General features: G+C 46.7%; 2 protein-coding genes across 6 annotated transcripts in view; one reads left to right on the top strand and one right to left on the bottom strand.

Annotated features, from left to right (window-relative positions):
• Positions 1-413: 413 nt before the first annotated feature.
• Positions 414-1,358, bottom strand: LOC308247319 (malignant T-cell-amplified sequence 1-like). The gene has a single exon (XM_080666280.1). It carries the CDS (start codon positions 1,093-1,095, stop codon positions 550-552), a length of 546 nt encoding a protein of 181 aa, XP_080522406.1. The 5' UTR covers positions 1,096-1,358; the 3' UTR covers positions 414-549.
• A 212-nt stretch (positions 1,359-1,570) lies between these two features.
• Positions 1,571-17,491, top strand: part of AKR1E2 (aldo-keto reductase family 1 member E2) — a 36,567-nt gene continuing 20,646 nt past the window's right edge. For 3 of the 5 annotated variants that reach the window (XM_080666242.1, XM_080666241.1, XM_080666240.1), the window contains exon 1: positions 1,682-1,797. Coding sequence is in view for 1 of the 5 variants with exons in the window: in XM_080666243.1 (XP_080522369.1) it covers positions 1,690-1,797 (108 nt within the window). In the remaining 4 variants the exon portion in view is untranslated. Of the gene's footprint in view, positions 1,798-17,491 lie in introns of all 5 variants that reach the window. The other 2 variants (XM_080666243.1, XR_013960481.1) reach the window with 2 other exon arrangements.

Genomic DNA, 17,491 nt, shown 5'->3' with positions numbered 1-17,491 from the left:
GCCATCTGTATACTTTTTACTAGATTTTCTGCTTCCAGTAAAATTGTTTAGGCCTCCCATCTTCTGCTTATCCCTTAAATATTCATATTGGTAGAGTTGTTCAGGGACCTTCTCTAGTCATTTCCTTCTTCCCAATTCTTCACTCACACCTTTGGGTCTGTCTACCAACTATTATCTCTTGACATATGAACCTATTTTTCTGCAAGAGGTAATTTACCTGTGTTTGAACTGCCATCTGCCTGAACAGACAAGAGAGCAAACCTAATTACCCCTCTGCAAACACACACACACACACACACACACACACACACACACACAGGCACACTCTCATATGCAGACATATTCACAGGCATACATACTCACACAAACATGCACACAATGACACAGATATAGACATGGACTCGTTCCAAATCTTTACTTTTTTTTGTAGCATCTGCTGAATTTATTCAGCATAACCATAAAAGTATTGTCTTCATGCTGTCACACACAGACACAAACACAGACACAGTACAATGTCCATATTTATCTCAAGTGTTTTCCTTCTGAGGCTCATTTATATGTCTTCATATGCCACAGCCCATCATTTAAATAATGGATATTTTCAATGCCAATCCCTTTGTTCACTTTCTCAATATCTTCCGCAGACATCTTCATAACTCCAACACACAGGGCATGCTGTTTTCCTTCTGCCATGATTGCAACAACCGTATCCACTGCAGCAGGGTAAAGCTTGGCTCCAGGAGAGGTTAAGCCTGGACACATGATATTTGCTCCACTGAGCACAAATTTGATGGCTCCTTTATCAACTTGCTGTCGCGGCAGGATAAATGGGTATTTGTGTAGTAGCCTTAGAGTTGGATAAAAAGGCCCTTCTCTTTGTCGGAAAAATAGTAACTCTCCGTTTACTGTAAGGATTTCTATATGTTCGTGGCACCGCACTATTTTAACCGGATCTTTCTTAGGCATGATTTGATTAAGCCATGGTTCAATGCCTGGAAACTGTTCTATCAACTGGTTCTTAATACCCTTAATAACTGACGTTTTCAACTGGATGCAGTTAGACACATTTTCTTTTTCATCAAATTTCTTGAACATGATCCAAGGTGACGGGGGCGACAGTAGGGAAGGGCCCGAAAGAGGAAAGAACTGAATTCGCGAGGATCGGAAGAGGCGCTTACCGAAGGAAGGCCGGCTGAGACGGTCGGGGCTGCTGTCGTGAACCGGAAAGGAACGTGCTTTACAGCTCACCGTAAACCCTACTTTACGGCTTACCGTAAAATCTACTTCCTTTCCTCCGAACTCCGTGGTGCTTTCTACGGCTGCTTTAGTCGGTGGATTCCCCTCCAAAGCGTTTGGTAACTGGGCGGGGCTTGAGAGGGAAGACGAGTTAGAGCGATACTTCTTATTTCGGGGTCTGTATTTTGTTTATATTATTGGGAATCCGAATCATCATCCAGTTACCCACGCCAGAAACCGGGGGACGACTCCGGGCTGACACGCCTCTCCTCACACGTCACTACTAGGGGTCGAGACCTGTCTGTGTTCCTCTTCCGCATAACTCACAATCTTCCTCTGCCGTCGCGCTGTCTGACATTGTTGCGCTCAGGTCCGTAAAATTGTACGCAGTTCCTGCCTGTCGCCGCTGAATGCAACCCTGTCCCTTCCGAGCTCTCACTACCTGCACTCAGAATGGAGTTTTTTGTCGCTTTGTGGCCAGAGAGGATGCAAATGTTGTTGGATTCCAATCGTTTTAAGCATATCAAACTCATTTTATGGCCCAGTACACGGTCTGTCTTGGTGAGTGTTCCTGATGCTCCTGAAAAGAATGTGCAGCTTTGTGTGGGTTCAGCGCTCTGTACGTGCCAGTATTGCCCTCTTGGTGGAGGAAGTTGTTCAGGTGTTCTCTCTCCTTACTGATTTGCTATCTGCTATCTGTTACAGTTACTGATCAGCATATTGAAATTATGATTCTATTTATCCTTTAGCTTAGCTCTATCAGCTTTGGATTCATGTCTTTTGAAGCTCCATTTATTAGGTCCCTACCCGTTTAAGATTAATTGGTTTTATCCATATTGATTTTACTTGTCATCCTAAGAAGGGAGAGGTCTGGGAAAGCAGGAATTGTGTATTTTATCTCTGTATTCTTTCACCTAGCACAAGATCTGTTTTATACTATATGCTATGTACACACTGAGTGCCTGATACATGAATAAAAGAATATTTCCTCTTTCCCAGGATCTGACCCCTTCTTTCCCTGACAGTGCTATATGAAAAGAATAAAGGCAAATCCTTGCTCTCTGGACACTTCTTCCCAGTAAACATGCTTAACCTGGGGAGTATACTGCAGCAGGAATTAGAACAAGTGCTGGATATATAGTGGAAAGATAACATGTCCCCATTCTTGAGAGCTTACAGAACATGAGGGTGTCATGTGTAATCGCCCCGTTCTCAAGGCAAAAATCTGTATTAGTCTAGGTTCTCTATCTACGTGTGTGTGTATTAATTATAAGAAATTGGCTCACACAATTATATGGAGGCTGAGAAGTCCCCATATTAACACTCAAGCTGGAGACTCAAGAGAGCCAATGGTGTCAGTCTGAGTCCAAAGGCCTGAGAACTAGGAGAGCTAATGGTGTAAATTCTAGGCTGAGTCCAAGACAGAAAAAGACCAATGTCCCCCTTCAAAAGCTCTCAGGCAGAAGGATTATCTTCTTACTCGGGAAAGTCAGCTAATTTTTTGTATTCAGGCCTTCAAGTGGTTGGATGATACCTGTCCACATTAGAGAGGGCAATCTGCTTTACTCTGCCAATTAATATGTTAACCTCATCCAGAAACACCCAAAATAATGTTTGACCAAATATCCAGACCAGCTACGTTGCCCCACAAAAATAACCATCACAAAGATACACCATCTTAAATGAAGCAGCAAAGAGTGGGGTGTTTATGTGTGCTGACCCTAGAACCCAGGAAAGACTCCTGCTCCATCACTTGGAATCCTGAGAGTTGCTGAACTTGTCTGTGTTTCAGTTTATTCATCATGAATGTGTGATTAACAAGAATACCCATCTCCTGGGGGTGAGGGTCAGAATTGCTTGAATTAATATTCAGAACAATTGGGTTTTAATTATTTCACATAGCTGTTATTAAATTAACATAAAAACGGTTTCATGAATATTTTAAAAATCTCTTCACACAGGAGAAAGTAAAACTGGCTTTAGATTTGAGCTTTCCTATTTATGGCTGAGTTTCTGATCTGCCTCCCTGAAACTTCACTCTAGGTCAGCGGTTCTCAACCTGTGGGTCGTGACCCCTTTGGGGGTGGAACAACCCTTTCACAGGGGTCGCCTAAGACATCCTGCATATCAGATATTTACATTACGATTCATAACAGTAACAAAATTACAGTTATGAAGTAGCAACGAAAATAATCTTATGGTTGGGGGTCACCACAACATGAGGAACTGTATTAAAGAGTCGCGGCATTAGGAAGGTTGAGAACCACTGCTCTAGGTTTTCTATCTATCTGTGTGTGTATATATATTAATTATAAGAAATTCAGTCAATTTGAACCTGTGAAGAGTCACACATTTCCAGATACATCTCTGATTATTTTACAAGCAGCTAACCTTCTTGTTATGTATGAGTTTTTTGTGCTTAACTCTTATGGGATGATTCTTTTTCTTTTGTTCTTAGGGGTCATCCCACTGTTCTTATGTATGAATTTAGTACTGTGTTAGCAGCTTAAACAAAATGTCATAGAAATTCAAGGGATGAAAAGTCATTACTGGCTAGAATTACCAGGGTGACCTGTCTGTAGATAACTACTAGCTTAATCCAGAAATAACTGATTTGGAACTGGCTATCTGAGAAATACCCAAGGGATTTTTTTTTAATGAAGCTATTGTAGACAAAGGACTCTAAAAGTGTATCAGTGAAAAATCTTTTTGAAGCCAATCCTTTTTATCTGAAATCATACTCAATTCTGTACAATGTAATTTCTCCAGGGTAAACTTTTTCTTGGCCCACAAGCATCTGTTTGCTGTCTATCATAAAGAGGACACTAAGCTTTAGTTTCTGTATGTAAATTCTTCAGTTGAAAAATGAAAAAAAAACTTTTTTAGATTTCCTAAAAACTCACCTTCTCTAAAATGGGGTCTGGTTCTTAAAATTTAGAGAAGAACCTAGATCTTTGAGACTGGTATACATTAACATGAAAAAATATGATACATAAATGTTGTTTAAACTAATATGTTAAAACATTGAAGTACACTACCAAGTTATTCTGGTTAAATAACTTAAAATTAATTCAAACTTAATTAACTAGATATATTTTTAAAAGAAGGAGGAATGTTAAGCCACCAAACTCAGTGTTTCAAGCCTGGGTGTACCACTTCCTAAGTTTTATTAATCCCTTAGTATTACTTTATTTCTTCATGAAATCTGAATAAAACTGTATATACTTCACAATGTGTATGCGGTGGTTATGAGAGGAAACAAATACAGCATATAAAGGACTTAGTAGTAGGAAACATTAAAAGTGTTTCATTTATTTATTTATTTGCAATTACCCTTTGTGCAGTAATTATAAGGTCTAAGATTATACTATCTATGTAAAAATTTTACAGAAAATTACTGTAGCTTTGGATAATTTACTAGTCAAATGGTCAAGAGATGCCAGAATTCAATTTTACGTCTGGAATCTCAAGAGAGCATGCACTTGAGGTATAGTGATATGTTGCAAAGTTAAAATGAGGAAACTGATTGAGAAAATTTCTCAGGTTCCTCAAATCTCCAAAATTTGAAGTGGGATTCACACACCTGGGTTGTATTAATAGTTTTCAAACGTTTCCCCTTAAAATACAGCTTTGTCTGCATTTTGAGAAATGGCCATTAGAGGGCAGGAGAACTAAATTAAAATCCACATGTGTGGTTTTCTAGCTTGAAGTACTACACTATATATTAGAAGGATTATTTTCAACTAATAAGTAACTATTTTTAATCATACAATTATTTTTCCTCAATTGTATTTCCTAAATAAATAAATCCATCTCTACAGTCACAAAATATTTCCCAAGCTTAGGTGAAGCACATTCTAAATACAGGTATTAGTTTACAATTTGCCAATTTTCTCTGTATCCATCTATAAATAATCAACAATAAGATAATTATTTTTAAATGATGTCTATAAAAACACATTAGCCCTACATTTATTAACTTCTCAAAGAAATATAAAACTTTTTTTTCACATTGCTTCAATTTATGAAATATTTTTGGAAATTCAAAAAATTATTTGTATATTGTAAAAATAGCCTCTCAATATTCAAAATGTATTTATGTCTTCTACCTCATTGCTCAGTTCCACAGGTAACTCTTCTAAGTTTCTCATGTACTCCAAAAATCTAAAATTTGAAGCAGGATTCACATACCTGTGTTGCATTAATAGTTTCAAATGTTTCCCCTAATACAGCTTTGTCTGCATTTTGAGAAATGACCATTAGAGCGCAGGAGAACCAAATTAAAGTCCACATGTGGTTCCCAAGCGTGAAGTACTACACTATATATTACTAGGCATACTAAGCGTATAGATGGATAGTTAGAATGGTGTTTGTGTGTGTGTGTGTGTGTGTGTGTGTGTGTGTGTGTGCGCGCGCGCGCGCGCGCGTGCGTGCGCACGCCCTTATGTGGGAATAGCCAGAAGAGTCAGCCCCACATGAGAAAAGTAGGCAGGGGGCCCCGGGATCTTAGGTATTCTCATACCTAAAGCAACCTCATGGGAGGGTTGACCCCTGGACTAGGAGGTCGGAACCCTCTCTTCCTATATGGAAACCCACCTCTCGCTCTGGACCAATTCCTACCTTTCCTGGCCTCAGTTTCATGATTATCCCATGAGGATTGGACAGGGAACCACATGAGCCCAGTTCAAAGTGGACCTGGCCCCTGGGTGAGAGTGGCAGGGCACACACAGGGGTACATGGCTTCCCTCCACATGTGGACTCGAGCAGAGCAGCCAGCCTCATGTCTATGGCGGGGCACACACAAGGTCTTGGACAGTGTGTGCATGAAATGCCACCTCATAGTATGCACAATGTACCAATGGTTCCCAGCCCGGCCAGTACCACTGGACCTCAGTGGCCACTGCTCTGAGACCCCACAACCTCTGGAACCATTGCATTACCCCACTCCAGCCAGTTGGGCCAGAGACCTGGGAACATGAGAGTTGTGGAACAGCCCCTGTCCCACTGTCCTTGTTCCCAGACAGTACATAAGGGGCCAGTTCTGAGCATGACTAGGACAGGCATCCTAGAGGAGGCAGCAGACACTGAGTCCAGGCAGGGAGAAATTCAGGCTGCCCTTCCCCCTCCTCCTTTATGCCCCTCCTCTGGCAGGAGCCCAGGACATGAGTTCCTGCTTGTCCCTGGCTGGTGTAATGGGGCAAGAGGGAATCCTGGGAGGAGGTGGCCCCAAAATGAGAGCAGAGTAAGTATTTGGAGTAATTACTGCTATTAGAGAACCCCATGTGATCGGTGAGTCCACCCCATTTTAGAGATGAGCCGTGGTACCAGAGCTCAAGGCAAGCTGAACTGAGGTTCTGCAAACTCATATCTTGCTTGTCCCAGGACTGTAACACCACCCCAGGTCAATCTGCTCCAAAGGCTGTGCTATTAACAGAAGCCCAAGGAGGTGACCCCTGAGCCCAGCCTTGGAGGTGAGTCCATCATAGATGGGGAGCACTGCAGGTAGGGAGCTGTGAGGCAGGCCAGGGCTTGCAGAGTCCCCAGGTGAGAAAGCTCTAGGGAGGCTGGAGTGGGGGTGAGGAGTGCACACTGGGAGGGTGAAAGAACCAGGCCACACAGGGCTCTGAATGCCAGGCAATGAGTCCGGAGGGGGGTGGGGGTGGGGGGGGGGGCGTGTAAGATAAACAATCCAGGTAGTCTTATAAGCATTCGAGAACTGGGGAGAGTTGAGTGTGGCATGTTATCTACCCCCACCAAAGCGCAGATCCCCAACAGCTCTCCAGGGAAGAGAAGAGACCTGCCTCAGTGTCCTCGTGTACAGTGGAGGGCTGTGGTAGTTGTCTACCTCCTAATTGGTCAACAGCTGACTTGACCTATCCCAGAGACCACTTAGAGCCTTGGGTATCTTATGCTCTCTGGGATCTAAAAGACAAATTACTTTTGCTAAGGAATGCTGGCATGGGCCCTTTCCCACCACCTATCATTGCCCTCTGTGCACTTCCCTTGTGTATTCTTGGGTGTGGTCATTGCCACCTGTGCCCAAGGGCACACTGGGACACCCACTTTCCCAGTGGGGCTGGCTGTACAGTCAGACACAAGGGCCCTAAAGGAGAAAGCAGGACCAGTGGCAACTCCCACTCCAAGTCCTGTGACCATTACAGATACAGTTCTACCTCACAGAGGGCACTTGGTGTGTTCAGTGAGCACTCAGCTGGCTCCTCCAGCTCTGAACTGAAGGAGATCAACAAGAGCTTTTTCCTAGTGTTCTCTGATGGCCAAGAAAAGAAGGTGAGTGCCTTCTCCTTCTCCCTGTCAGCACTGCCACAACACCTCCCTACTAAGCCCCATGTTCCCTAATCTGCACCCATGAAAAAGTCAAGAAGTCCCAGTTCCTAGAATTCCTGGAAGCTGCACCCTGGCATGGGGTCCCCTGCAGAGTCTGGAACTTCTGCTGACCTTACCATCCCCCACTGTTCTGGGAGTCGACCTCCACTTAGTCCTCCCAAATCCACAGCATTGGTTCAACCTCCAGCAGCATCTTCTTGTCAGCTTGCACTGTGCCCTTGACTGCCACACATAGCCACAAGCATGGTGCCTCCGTGGTCTGCAACCACAGCTCCTTACAGTTGATTCACATCCAGCAGGTGGGCAGCACTGCTTCATCCCTGTTAGCTCAGAGAATGCAACAGCAACATGGACGTGAGCACCCTCGTGATATCCATGGGTGGGGCGGTCCCCTCACTTTAACTTCTCTGGGTATAGACCTCTCCTAGCAGTGACTTTGACAAGTAGCCAGTTCTGGCCCTTCCATACAGCATATCCAGTTCTGAACCTGACTCCTCCTCTGAAACGGGCGCTGCTCCCAGTTCCAGCCTGGGACTGCTTTCTGGAATCTGGAGCAGGTTCTAGGTCTGGAGAGGTGGTGATGCAACTGTTGCTGGATTTGGCACAGGAGACCAAAGTGGCCTCTAACTCTGGAGCTGGTGTTAGAGCTCTTGCTGGAGTTGATTCTCCTTCTGGTGGTGGTGTTAGAGCTGACACTGGAGCTGTTTCTAGTTCAAGAGCTGATGCCAGAGCTGGCTGTGAAGCTAGTGCAGGAGGTGGTGCTGGCACAGGCTCTAACTTTGTAACTGACACTAGAACTAGTACTGTAACTGGCTCTTCCTCAAGCCTTATGGTTCTAACACTGCAATTGGTTTGGGACCTGACTAGGTCAAGATGAGCCTGCCTCAGTGACATCCTGTGTACAGTGGGGGACTCTGGTGGCCATCTGCCTTCTCCCAGGGATGCCATGATGCCTAGAAATTCCAGAGCTTGCTACTTTTCAAAATAGCTATTCAGGAGAGGTATATACTCAGGTCTGAGTGTGGGAACCAAGGGGACACTGCACCTGCCCAGCTCACCAGGATGCTCTTGTGCATGTTGCTGTTGTCCACATCAAGGCTGACAAAGTGACCACAGGTGTGGTGGAAGCTGAAGACAAAGAGGAGCTTCTGGGAGTCGACCTATGCTTGGATGACCTTGGGATAACAGGGATGTTGGCCCCCAGAGCTGTGAGGACAGCAAGAGCCACAGATGCCAGACTTTTTCATGAATGCCAGGCCTGCTTCTGGGAAGGGAAAGGCTGAGAAGGATAATATATATCAGGAAAATGGGGCGAGGTGAGAACTTCATGTCCTGGCCAATGGGAACCCCAGGAAAGCTTGCCTTGTTCTTTTTCCCATAAGATTGGAAGAGCTGACTCAGCGCATGCTGAGCACTTAAGCACATCCCTGTTGCTAAGACAGGAGACATGTTTGAGCTGGTCTGAGGACTAGGAATGGAAGCTATGCTGACCCTTGTGGCTGGATGGTAAGATAGTCCATGCGCACCAGTGGCCATGAGGGAAGTGTACAGAGGGCAGTGTCCTGAGGTGGGCAGGATGCTATGTTCCTTGCCAGTGCTCCTTGGAAAGTGTCAGCTAATCTGGTTCCCAAAGAGCAGAAGACACCCAGGGCTGTGTGTGAACAAGGGGAGGCAAAGCCAGCCCATTGAAGGTTAGGCATTGAGGCTACAGCAGGAGAGTTTCAAGGTGAATCTGGACTTCTGGGGTGACTTGGGCTGGCGATGTCCACCTGGTCTGGGACACTATTCTGTATGTGGCTTAGCTCCCTGACTAACCAGTCCCTGGGGGATGTGGCCCTCCCTGTGTTGGCCAACACGAGGGACCAATTAGAAGGTGTCCTTCGTACTCTGGGGCCCCACCTGCTTCATGAGAGGGAGGCTGCATGGTATAGAACTGGCTGGTGTTGTCAGGGGACTTTAGCTCTGGAGGGGCAGAGGCAGAGGGAAGGTCAGCTGTGCTTAGGAGGGGCCCACAGGCCAAGGATAAAGAATTGCATAGAAACAAAGGCTTAAGTGTGGGGAGCGGGGAGGTGAAGGATGTGGGGGTTGGGACTCTTCCTGATGCCAGTGTTTCCCACTCTGCACCCACAGAAGGAGCCAAGTTCCCCCAGCTCCTGAGCAGAACTCCTGGGCCCTCCACGCTAAACACAGGTCTGAAGTGCCTGGCAGAGTCTGGCATCTGCATGAATGTATACAGCATTACCGTTGGGTATGGTAAAAGCATTCTAGAAATAGAGTGTTGATGATTGCACAGGATGTTAATGCCACTGAGTTTTCAAATTTAAAAGTGATTAAAAGGTAAAATTTCACTGTACCTAAATTCTAAAACATAAAATCTAGTAAACCATATAGTATATGAATTGGAAAAAGGAAATTATTTTAAAAAGTTATCACAAGAAAGAGAAAGGCAACTCTGGTGCTGGCGTGGGCGCTGGCTGGAGCTCAGGAGCCAATATTGATGGAGCTGCCAGGGCGCCTCCAGCACGGGAGACTGTGCGGAAGCTGATGCTAGACATGCAGTTGGCTTTGACTATGGAACTAGCATAGGGTCTGGTGCCAGCGCTGGTGCTGGAGCAGGCTCTATCTCAGGCAGTGCTGCTACAGCTGGGTCTAGAAGTGGCTCTAGTTCTGTGGCTGACTCTAATTCTGGCACTGGTACCAGAATTGGTGAGAGAATGAATTATGGATATTGCTTTGGCCTGGATCGAGAACCAGAACTGGCTGTAACTCTCAAGCTGGTCCTAGATTTAGCTGTATAGCCAGTGCCAGATCTAGCTCTAGCTAACTCCACGGGTGTGTACAACCTTGTGCTAGAGGTGGCCATAACTTTGGAGCCTCCATTTACTGGCTATGGGTTAGATATTGTCCCAACTGGTGTGCTGTGAGCTCTGAGGGCAGGGAAGGTGTCTGGAGTTCACATCTATATTCCAGTTGCTTGCATACTACAGGGAGCAGTACACAGGAGCTGAGTGCATCAGTGACGAGCCAATCAACCCAAGACTTGTGTCTCAGGTCTCTCATCTGTAAAATGAAAGCAACCACCTCATAGGCTTATTGGGAGGATTACACTGATTCAGTGCATATGTAAGTGCCTACTAGGTACTACTAGAGGAAACAGACTGGAGCAGGGCTTAAAGAGGAAATGTGGGTCACAGTCAAGCCATCCCAGCTCATTTGGGAGCAGCTTCCAGGATCAGGGTCATACACATGTCCTTGTCCAGCAACTCAGAACCAACCTGGATGAGACTGGAGAATATGTGGGCAGGGCCCTTGGTCTGAGCACCCATGCTATTGGTGATCCCATCTAGCCATTCCCTTAACTGCCCTCAGGTTTGTCATATTTAAAATGGGTATTTGACCCTAGCTGGTTTGGCTCAGTGGATAGAGCGTCAACCTGTGGACAGAGGGGTCCCAGGTTCAATTCCGACCAAGGGAACATGCCTGTTTGCAGGCTCGATCCCCAGTAGGGGGCGTGCAGGAGGAGCCGATCAATGATTATCTCTTATCATTGATGCTTCTATCTCTCCCTCTGCTTTCCTGTCTGAAATCAATAAAAATATTTTAAAATAAATAAAATGGTCATTTGAGGAAACCATTCCTAGGTTCCTCCATGAAGTTTTTCTTGATCCTATAAGACAAAGAAATCCCTGTGATCTATCTTCCCACTGGTAACCCAGAAGCTGAGGTTTGAGTTTACCAGAGGAACTGGGCAATGTCTTCCAGGAGACTGACCAGGATCCTTCTGGTCATTGTCCACACTTGGCCCAGATCCCTGGGTTTAACCCCCATTGACCACAAAGACTCTGGCATTGGTGGCACACTAGTAAAGTCATATTTCTAGGTGCTCAAAAAAGCCAGCTTGACTTGGGTGGGGCAGAACAGTAAGGGCCATCCCTGTAAACAATCAGCACCAGAGAGAGACCTTTGCAAATTAATAGCTTGCTTTCTTCACTCTTTTTTCCTGATCTTTTCCCCACCTACATTGTATTCCATCTCAGGGATGGCCATCACTCATATAACCTGAGAGACAATGAAGGAAATTGTTTTTTTTCCAATATTTTCTTATATGAAGAAGGCTGTGATGGGTGACCATGTACATATGTCAAGTGTGGATGTGTTTCCATGGGATAAATTCCCTGAACCTGGAACTGATGAATTAAGAAGTAAATACATTTGTAAGTTTGATCAATGTGGTCAAACTGTCTTCACCGAAGGCAACTGGCATTTTCACCACTGATAAAAGTTTCTATTTCTGCACAGTTTCATAGTATATTCTCAATATTCTAGATTTGGTAATTTTATTAAATGAGACTGAGCATATTTCATATGTATAAGGTATTTATTTTTGTGAAGTGTTTGATGTATTTTGCCCACTTTTATTGTGTGGCTGCTCTTATCAGTTTCTATTATCTCTCTATTTATTGGGGGCATTAGTCCTTTGCTTGAGATTTGAGTTGCAAATATTTGTTCCCAGCTTATCATTTCTTTCTTTTTAAAGTCTGATGTCTTTTTCCCTGGTATAGTGTTAAAATGTCAATTCTTCAAATTTGATTTATAGATTCAATACAATCCCTAAAAAGCGCCTCTGCAGATATCTTTGTAGAAATTGATAAGCTAATTTCAAAATTTATATAGAAATACAAAGGACCAAGAGTAATCAGAACAATCTTAAACAATGTTAGAGGACACACAATTCCAGCTACTCAGACTTTTCCTTAAGCTACAGTGATCAAGGCAGTAAGGTAGTGTGTGAGGATAGACATGCAAAACAATAGTATAGACTCCCACACAGACATTTGTGAATCTCACCAGCGTCAGGACAGAAGCCAGACATAAGGGAGTCTATTCTGAGGATGGTTTAACATACCAAAAAACTCTACATTATCAGAATAAAGGGGAAAACTACGTGATCATTTCAACTGATGCAAAAAAAAAAAAAAAAGTGACAAGATTCAACAACTTTTCATGATAAAAACACTCAACAAGCCCTAGCCAGTTTGGCTCAGTAGATAGAGCACTGACCTGCAGACTGAAGGGTCCTTGTTTCAATTCCAGTCAAGGGCATGTACCTCGGTTGCAGGCTTGATCCCCGGCCCGGGTTGGAGAGCATGCAGGAGGCAACCAATGGATGTGTCTCTGTCTCTTTCACATGGATGTTGGCCTCTCTCTCTCCCTAAAAATCAATGGAAAAATATCCTTGGGTGAGTATTAATAACAAAAATACTCAATGAACTAAGAATAAAAGGGAACTTACTCAACATAATAAAGGCCTTTCATGACAAGCCCACATCTAATAGCTTACTCAGTGGTGAGAAACTGAAAGCTTTTGCTGTCAGGTCAGGAACAGGCAAAAATGCCCACTCCCTCAATTTCTACTCAGCATAATATGGAAAGTTCTAGCCAGAGCAACTAGGCAATCTATAATAATAAAAGGGTAATATGCTAATTAGGGCGGATGTCTTCTGGACAACCATCTGGACACCCTTCTGGACAAAACCACAGTGGCTGCCCGTGGTTCAAGCAAGCCGTGGATGGCGGCTGCCACTGGCCAGGGCTGGCCAGAGGCTCAGGCAGCCATGGAGGCTGCCAGTAGCATCAGCAGTGGGGTAATGGGGGTGGCGCCTTCCCCTGATGGGCCAGGTTGCCTCCAGCAGAGGGAGGCCAGACTGCGGCTTAGGCTGGGGGCCGAGGCAGAGGCAGTTAAGGGCAATCAGGCTGGCAGGGGGGCAAGGTAGGGGTGATCAGGCCAGCCGGGGTGCAAGGTAGGGGCAATCAGGCCAGCAGGCAGGCAGAAGCAGTTTGGGGTGATCAGGCAGGCAGGCAGAGGGGTTAGGGGAGATCAGGCATGCAGGAAGGCAAGCAGTTAGGAGCCAGGGGTCCCAGATTGGAGAGGGTGCAGGCTGGGCTGAGGTACTCCCTCCCATGCACGAATTTCATGCACCAGGCCTCTAGTCTATAATAATAAAAGCATAATATGCTAATTAGACCGGACAGCTGAACAACCTTCCAGACGTCATTCTGGACGTCCTTCCAGACGAAGCCAAGGCGGTGGGGGCAGAGGCAGTTGGGGTGATCAGGCAGGCAGGCGAGCAGTTAGGGTTGATCAGGCAGGCAGAGGCAGGTAGGGGTGATCAAGCAGGCAGGCAGGCGAGTGGTTAGAGGCAATAAGCAGGCAGAGGCAGTTAGGGACAATCAGGCAGGCAGGCGAGCGGTTAGGAGCCAATGGTCCCAGATTGCGAGATGGTGCAGGCCAGGTTGAGGGACCCCTCGGTGTATGAATTTCATGCACAGGGTCTCTATTAGTATATAAAGATAATATATTATGCAGTATATAGCCATATACACTATCTTATAAATATATTATACATTTATATACATATTATATATACATTATATATTATACTAGAGGCCCGGTGCATGAAATTCGTGCACGGGGGGTGGGGGTGTCCCTCAGCCCAGCCTACACCCGCTCCAATCTGGGACCCCTTGAGGGGTGTCTGACTGCCTGTTTAGGCCCAATCCTGGTGGACATTCCTCTCACAATCCAGGACCGCTGGCTCCCAACCACTCGCCTTCCTGCCTGCCTGATTGCCCCTAACCGCTTCTGTCTGCCAGCCTAATCACCCCCTAAACACTCCCCTGCCAGCCTGATCGACGCCTAACTGCTCCCCTGCTGGCCTGGTCACCCCTAACTGTCCTCCCCTGCAGGCCTGGTCACCCCCAGCTGCCCTCCCCTGCAGGCCTTGTCCCTCCCAATGGCCCTCCCCTGCTGGCCTGGTCACTCCTAACTGTCCTCCCCTGCAGGCCTGGTTGCCCCCAACTGCCCTCCCCTGCAGGCCTGGTCACCTCCAACTTCCCTCCCCTGCAGGCCTGGTCTGCCCTCCCCTGCTGGCCTGGTCTCCCCCAACTGCCCTCCTGTGCAGGCCTTGTCCCTCCCAATGGCCCTCCCCTGCAGGCCTGGTCTCCCCCAACTGCCCTACCCTGCAGGCCTTGTCCCCCACAACTACCCTCCCTGCAGGCCTGGTCCCCTCCAACTGCCCTCCCCTGCAGGTCTGGTCCCCCGCAACTGCCTTTCCCTGCTGACCTGATCGCCCAGAACTGCCCTCCCCTGCTGGCCATCTTGTGGCAGCTATCTTTGACCACATGGGGGCAGCCATCTTGTGTGTTGGCATGATGGTCAATTTGCATATCACCTCTTTATTATATAAGATATCATTATTATATATAATACTGTATTTAAAATATTTATACATATTAATAGTTTATTTATAACATTGTAATATATACCATTAATATTTTACATATTATATAATATATAATACTAGAGGCCCAGGGCACAAAATTCATGCAATGGGGTGAGGAGTCCCTCAGCCCGGCCTGACCCCTCTCACAGTCTGGGAGCCCTCGGGGGATGTCCTACTGATGGCTTAGGCCTGCTCCCCCTGGGGCAGGAGGTGACTCAACTGATCAGGGGAAGGTGCCACCCCCATCACCCTGCTGCTGCTGCCACTGCCAGCCGCCACAGCTGCCAAGGTGTTTTCATCAACACGGACCCCAGTCCCTTCACCACGAAAAAATGACAACTTTCTTTAGGCATTTTCAAGATGTGTCTTTCATAGGATATGACATTTCTTTTTTTTTTTTATCCTCATCTGAGGATATGTTTCCATTGATTTTTAGAGAGTGGGAAAGATAGAGGGAAAGACAGAGAGACACGTTCATGTGAGAGGGACACTTCGATTGGTTGCCTCCTGCATGAGCCTTGACCTGGGCCCCAGCCAGGGAGGAGCCTGCAACCTAGGTACATGCCCTTGATCAGAATAAAACCCGGACCCTGTGGTCTGCAGGCTAAGGCTCTATCCACTGAGCCAAACTGGCTAGGGCAGGATATGACATTTCTTAGCCCCTCCAGCAGCGGACCTTCGTTTTTTCCTCCAGGAGTCAGGTGAAAAAACCGTAGATCACCTTCTTGGATTCTTATTACCCAAGTTACCAAGAACACTGCGAATGGCGGCGTACTGGGAGCTTAGCCAACGAGCGGTCAGAAAAGGTGTTTCCTCTGCAGCTCACGTGCAGAGGGCCCTCTGGTGTGTGTCTGCTGGGTTGCGGGGGTGCTCCAAGCCACGCCGTGGCTGCTCGGAGCACACCCCCACCCCTGGTGTTGTGTCTCCACTCCGGCCCACCCCCAGCCCCAGCCTCCTCGCAGCCGCTGGGGCTGGGGGCAGCACACAGTCCCCTCCTGCCATCTACACACAAAGCTCCTCCTGAGCCCGTGGTGACGCCTTAAGGCATCCTGGCTAATTTGCATATTACCTCTTTATAGATAGATAGATAGATAGATAGATAGATAGATAGATAGATAGATAGTTATCTAAAAAGCATAGCAGGGCTTTGCTCCCAAATCTCAAGGGTCTGTGCCTTGACTCACCAAAGGAGCTTCCAAAGGCTCCACACAGCAGCCTGACTGCCCCTGGCACTCAGGCACCATTGGACCTGCTGGAGCCCGTGGCCCAAGGACAGAAGAGCCTGCATGGCAGCCTGGGACTATTGAAGAGCCTTCTCTTGTTCTGGGCCCAGATCAAAACTAGCAGCTTTTCAGTTCGATGGGTAAATGGGCTAGCTAGAGTCACATACCAAAATGAGAAATATGTTGCCTCCAAAATTGAGAGGCCATTAGGGTTGTACCTTTTCTGGTAGGAGGAGGGGCCAGGTGCAGCAATGTATCTGTCATCTTGGAAGGGATAGCTCGACATGCCCTAGACCACCAACCCTTAGACATGTTCAAGGTCATCCCTGTTGCTCGACCTTGATGTGCTTTCCTGAGAGGAAGGGATTTGTGCTTGGAAGAAGAGGGAGCAGGCAGGCAGCCAGGCCATTTCCCCCATCTGTCCCAGATAGCAGACCCACTGTTCTGCTCAGAAGCTAGGTTATGGGGCAAGAAGGACAGGGGCATGGATGGGACCACGACCAGTGAAATGGCCCCACAATGAATAGTCTGTGTGGACTGTAATGGGTAGCCTTATAAATGTAGCTTGGTAGAATTATGCAGGCATTTCTTCTGGATACATTCCTAGACTCAGCACTGCTAGGTAAAGATTGTACCTTTGTACCTGTGGGACTGTATGCACCCTCCCAGAGATTAGTGTCCTTTCACAGTTCTCTCCAGGGGATCTGGTGGGGCCTTTGCTTCCTCACATTGTCCCCAAAGTTGGTTATCACCTGACATAAAACCTGCTAGTGATGGTGACATGCTATCTAATAGTGTGTGTCCTCAGCAGGGAGGTAGGCATTCTGGCACTTAGGCCATGTGCCCCGCTTCTCATTTGCACAGCATGTTTCATTAAACTGATTTTTGAGTTTCCATTTGTCTTTCCACTGGGAACGTTCTCCTTGTTTCAGATGGCTACCAAAGAGCCAGCTGTTTCTTTATGGTTCCTGGCTCCTGGTGACATTTAGAACAGTGGTTCCCCCATTCTACCCCCCCCACCCTCACCCCAGATTTTGAACATCTATATATATATAAAGAGGTAATATGCTAATTGCCATTACAGTGTCCCTGTAATGACCTATTTGCATATTGATGAGCACACAGCAAGGGGTGGGAGGCTGGAGCCAAGTTCCCGGGGCTCTGAGGAGAGCGGAGAGCGCCTGACAGGAACCCAGACTGCAAAGAAGAAAGAGGAAGTAGCTCTTCCAATCCCCCTGCACAGACAGCCTACCACAACCTTCGCATCCCCAGGGGGATGGGGAGGCTGACTGGATGGGGAGAACACCCAGCCTCAGGGGTAGCTGCAGCCCACACCTCCGACTCCCAATCTCTTCCCCTGCCACCCTGGTCAAAGGCGCCCACAACAACAGCACACTGGCAACT

This window comes from Plecotus auritus (assembly GCF_963455305.1).
Source record: "Plecotus auritus genome assembly, chromosome: 1".
Classification (NCBI taxonomy): Eukaryota; Metazoa; Chordata; class Mammalia; order Chiroptera; family Vespertilionidae; genus Plecotus; species Plecotus auritus.
The sequence above is the reverse complement of the archived record's forward strand: the minus strand, read 5'-3'. Positions and strand labels throughout refer to the sequence as shown.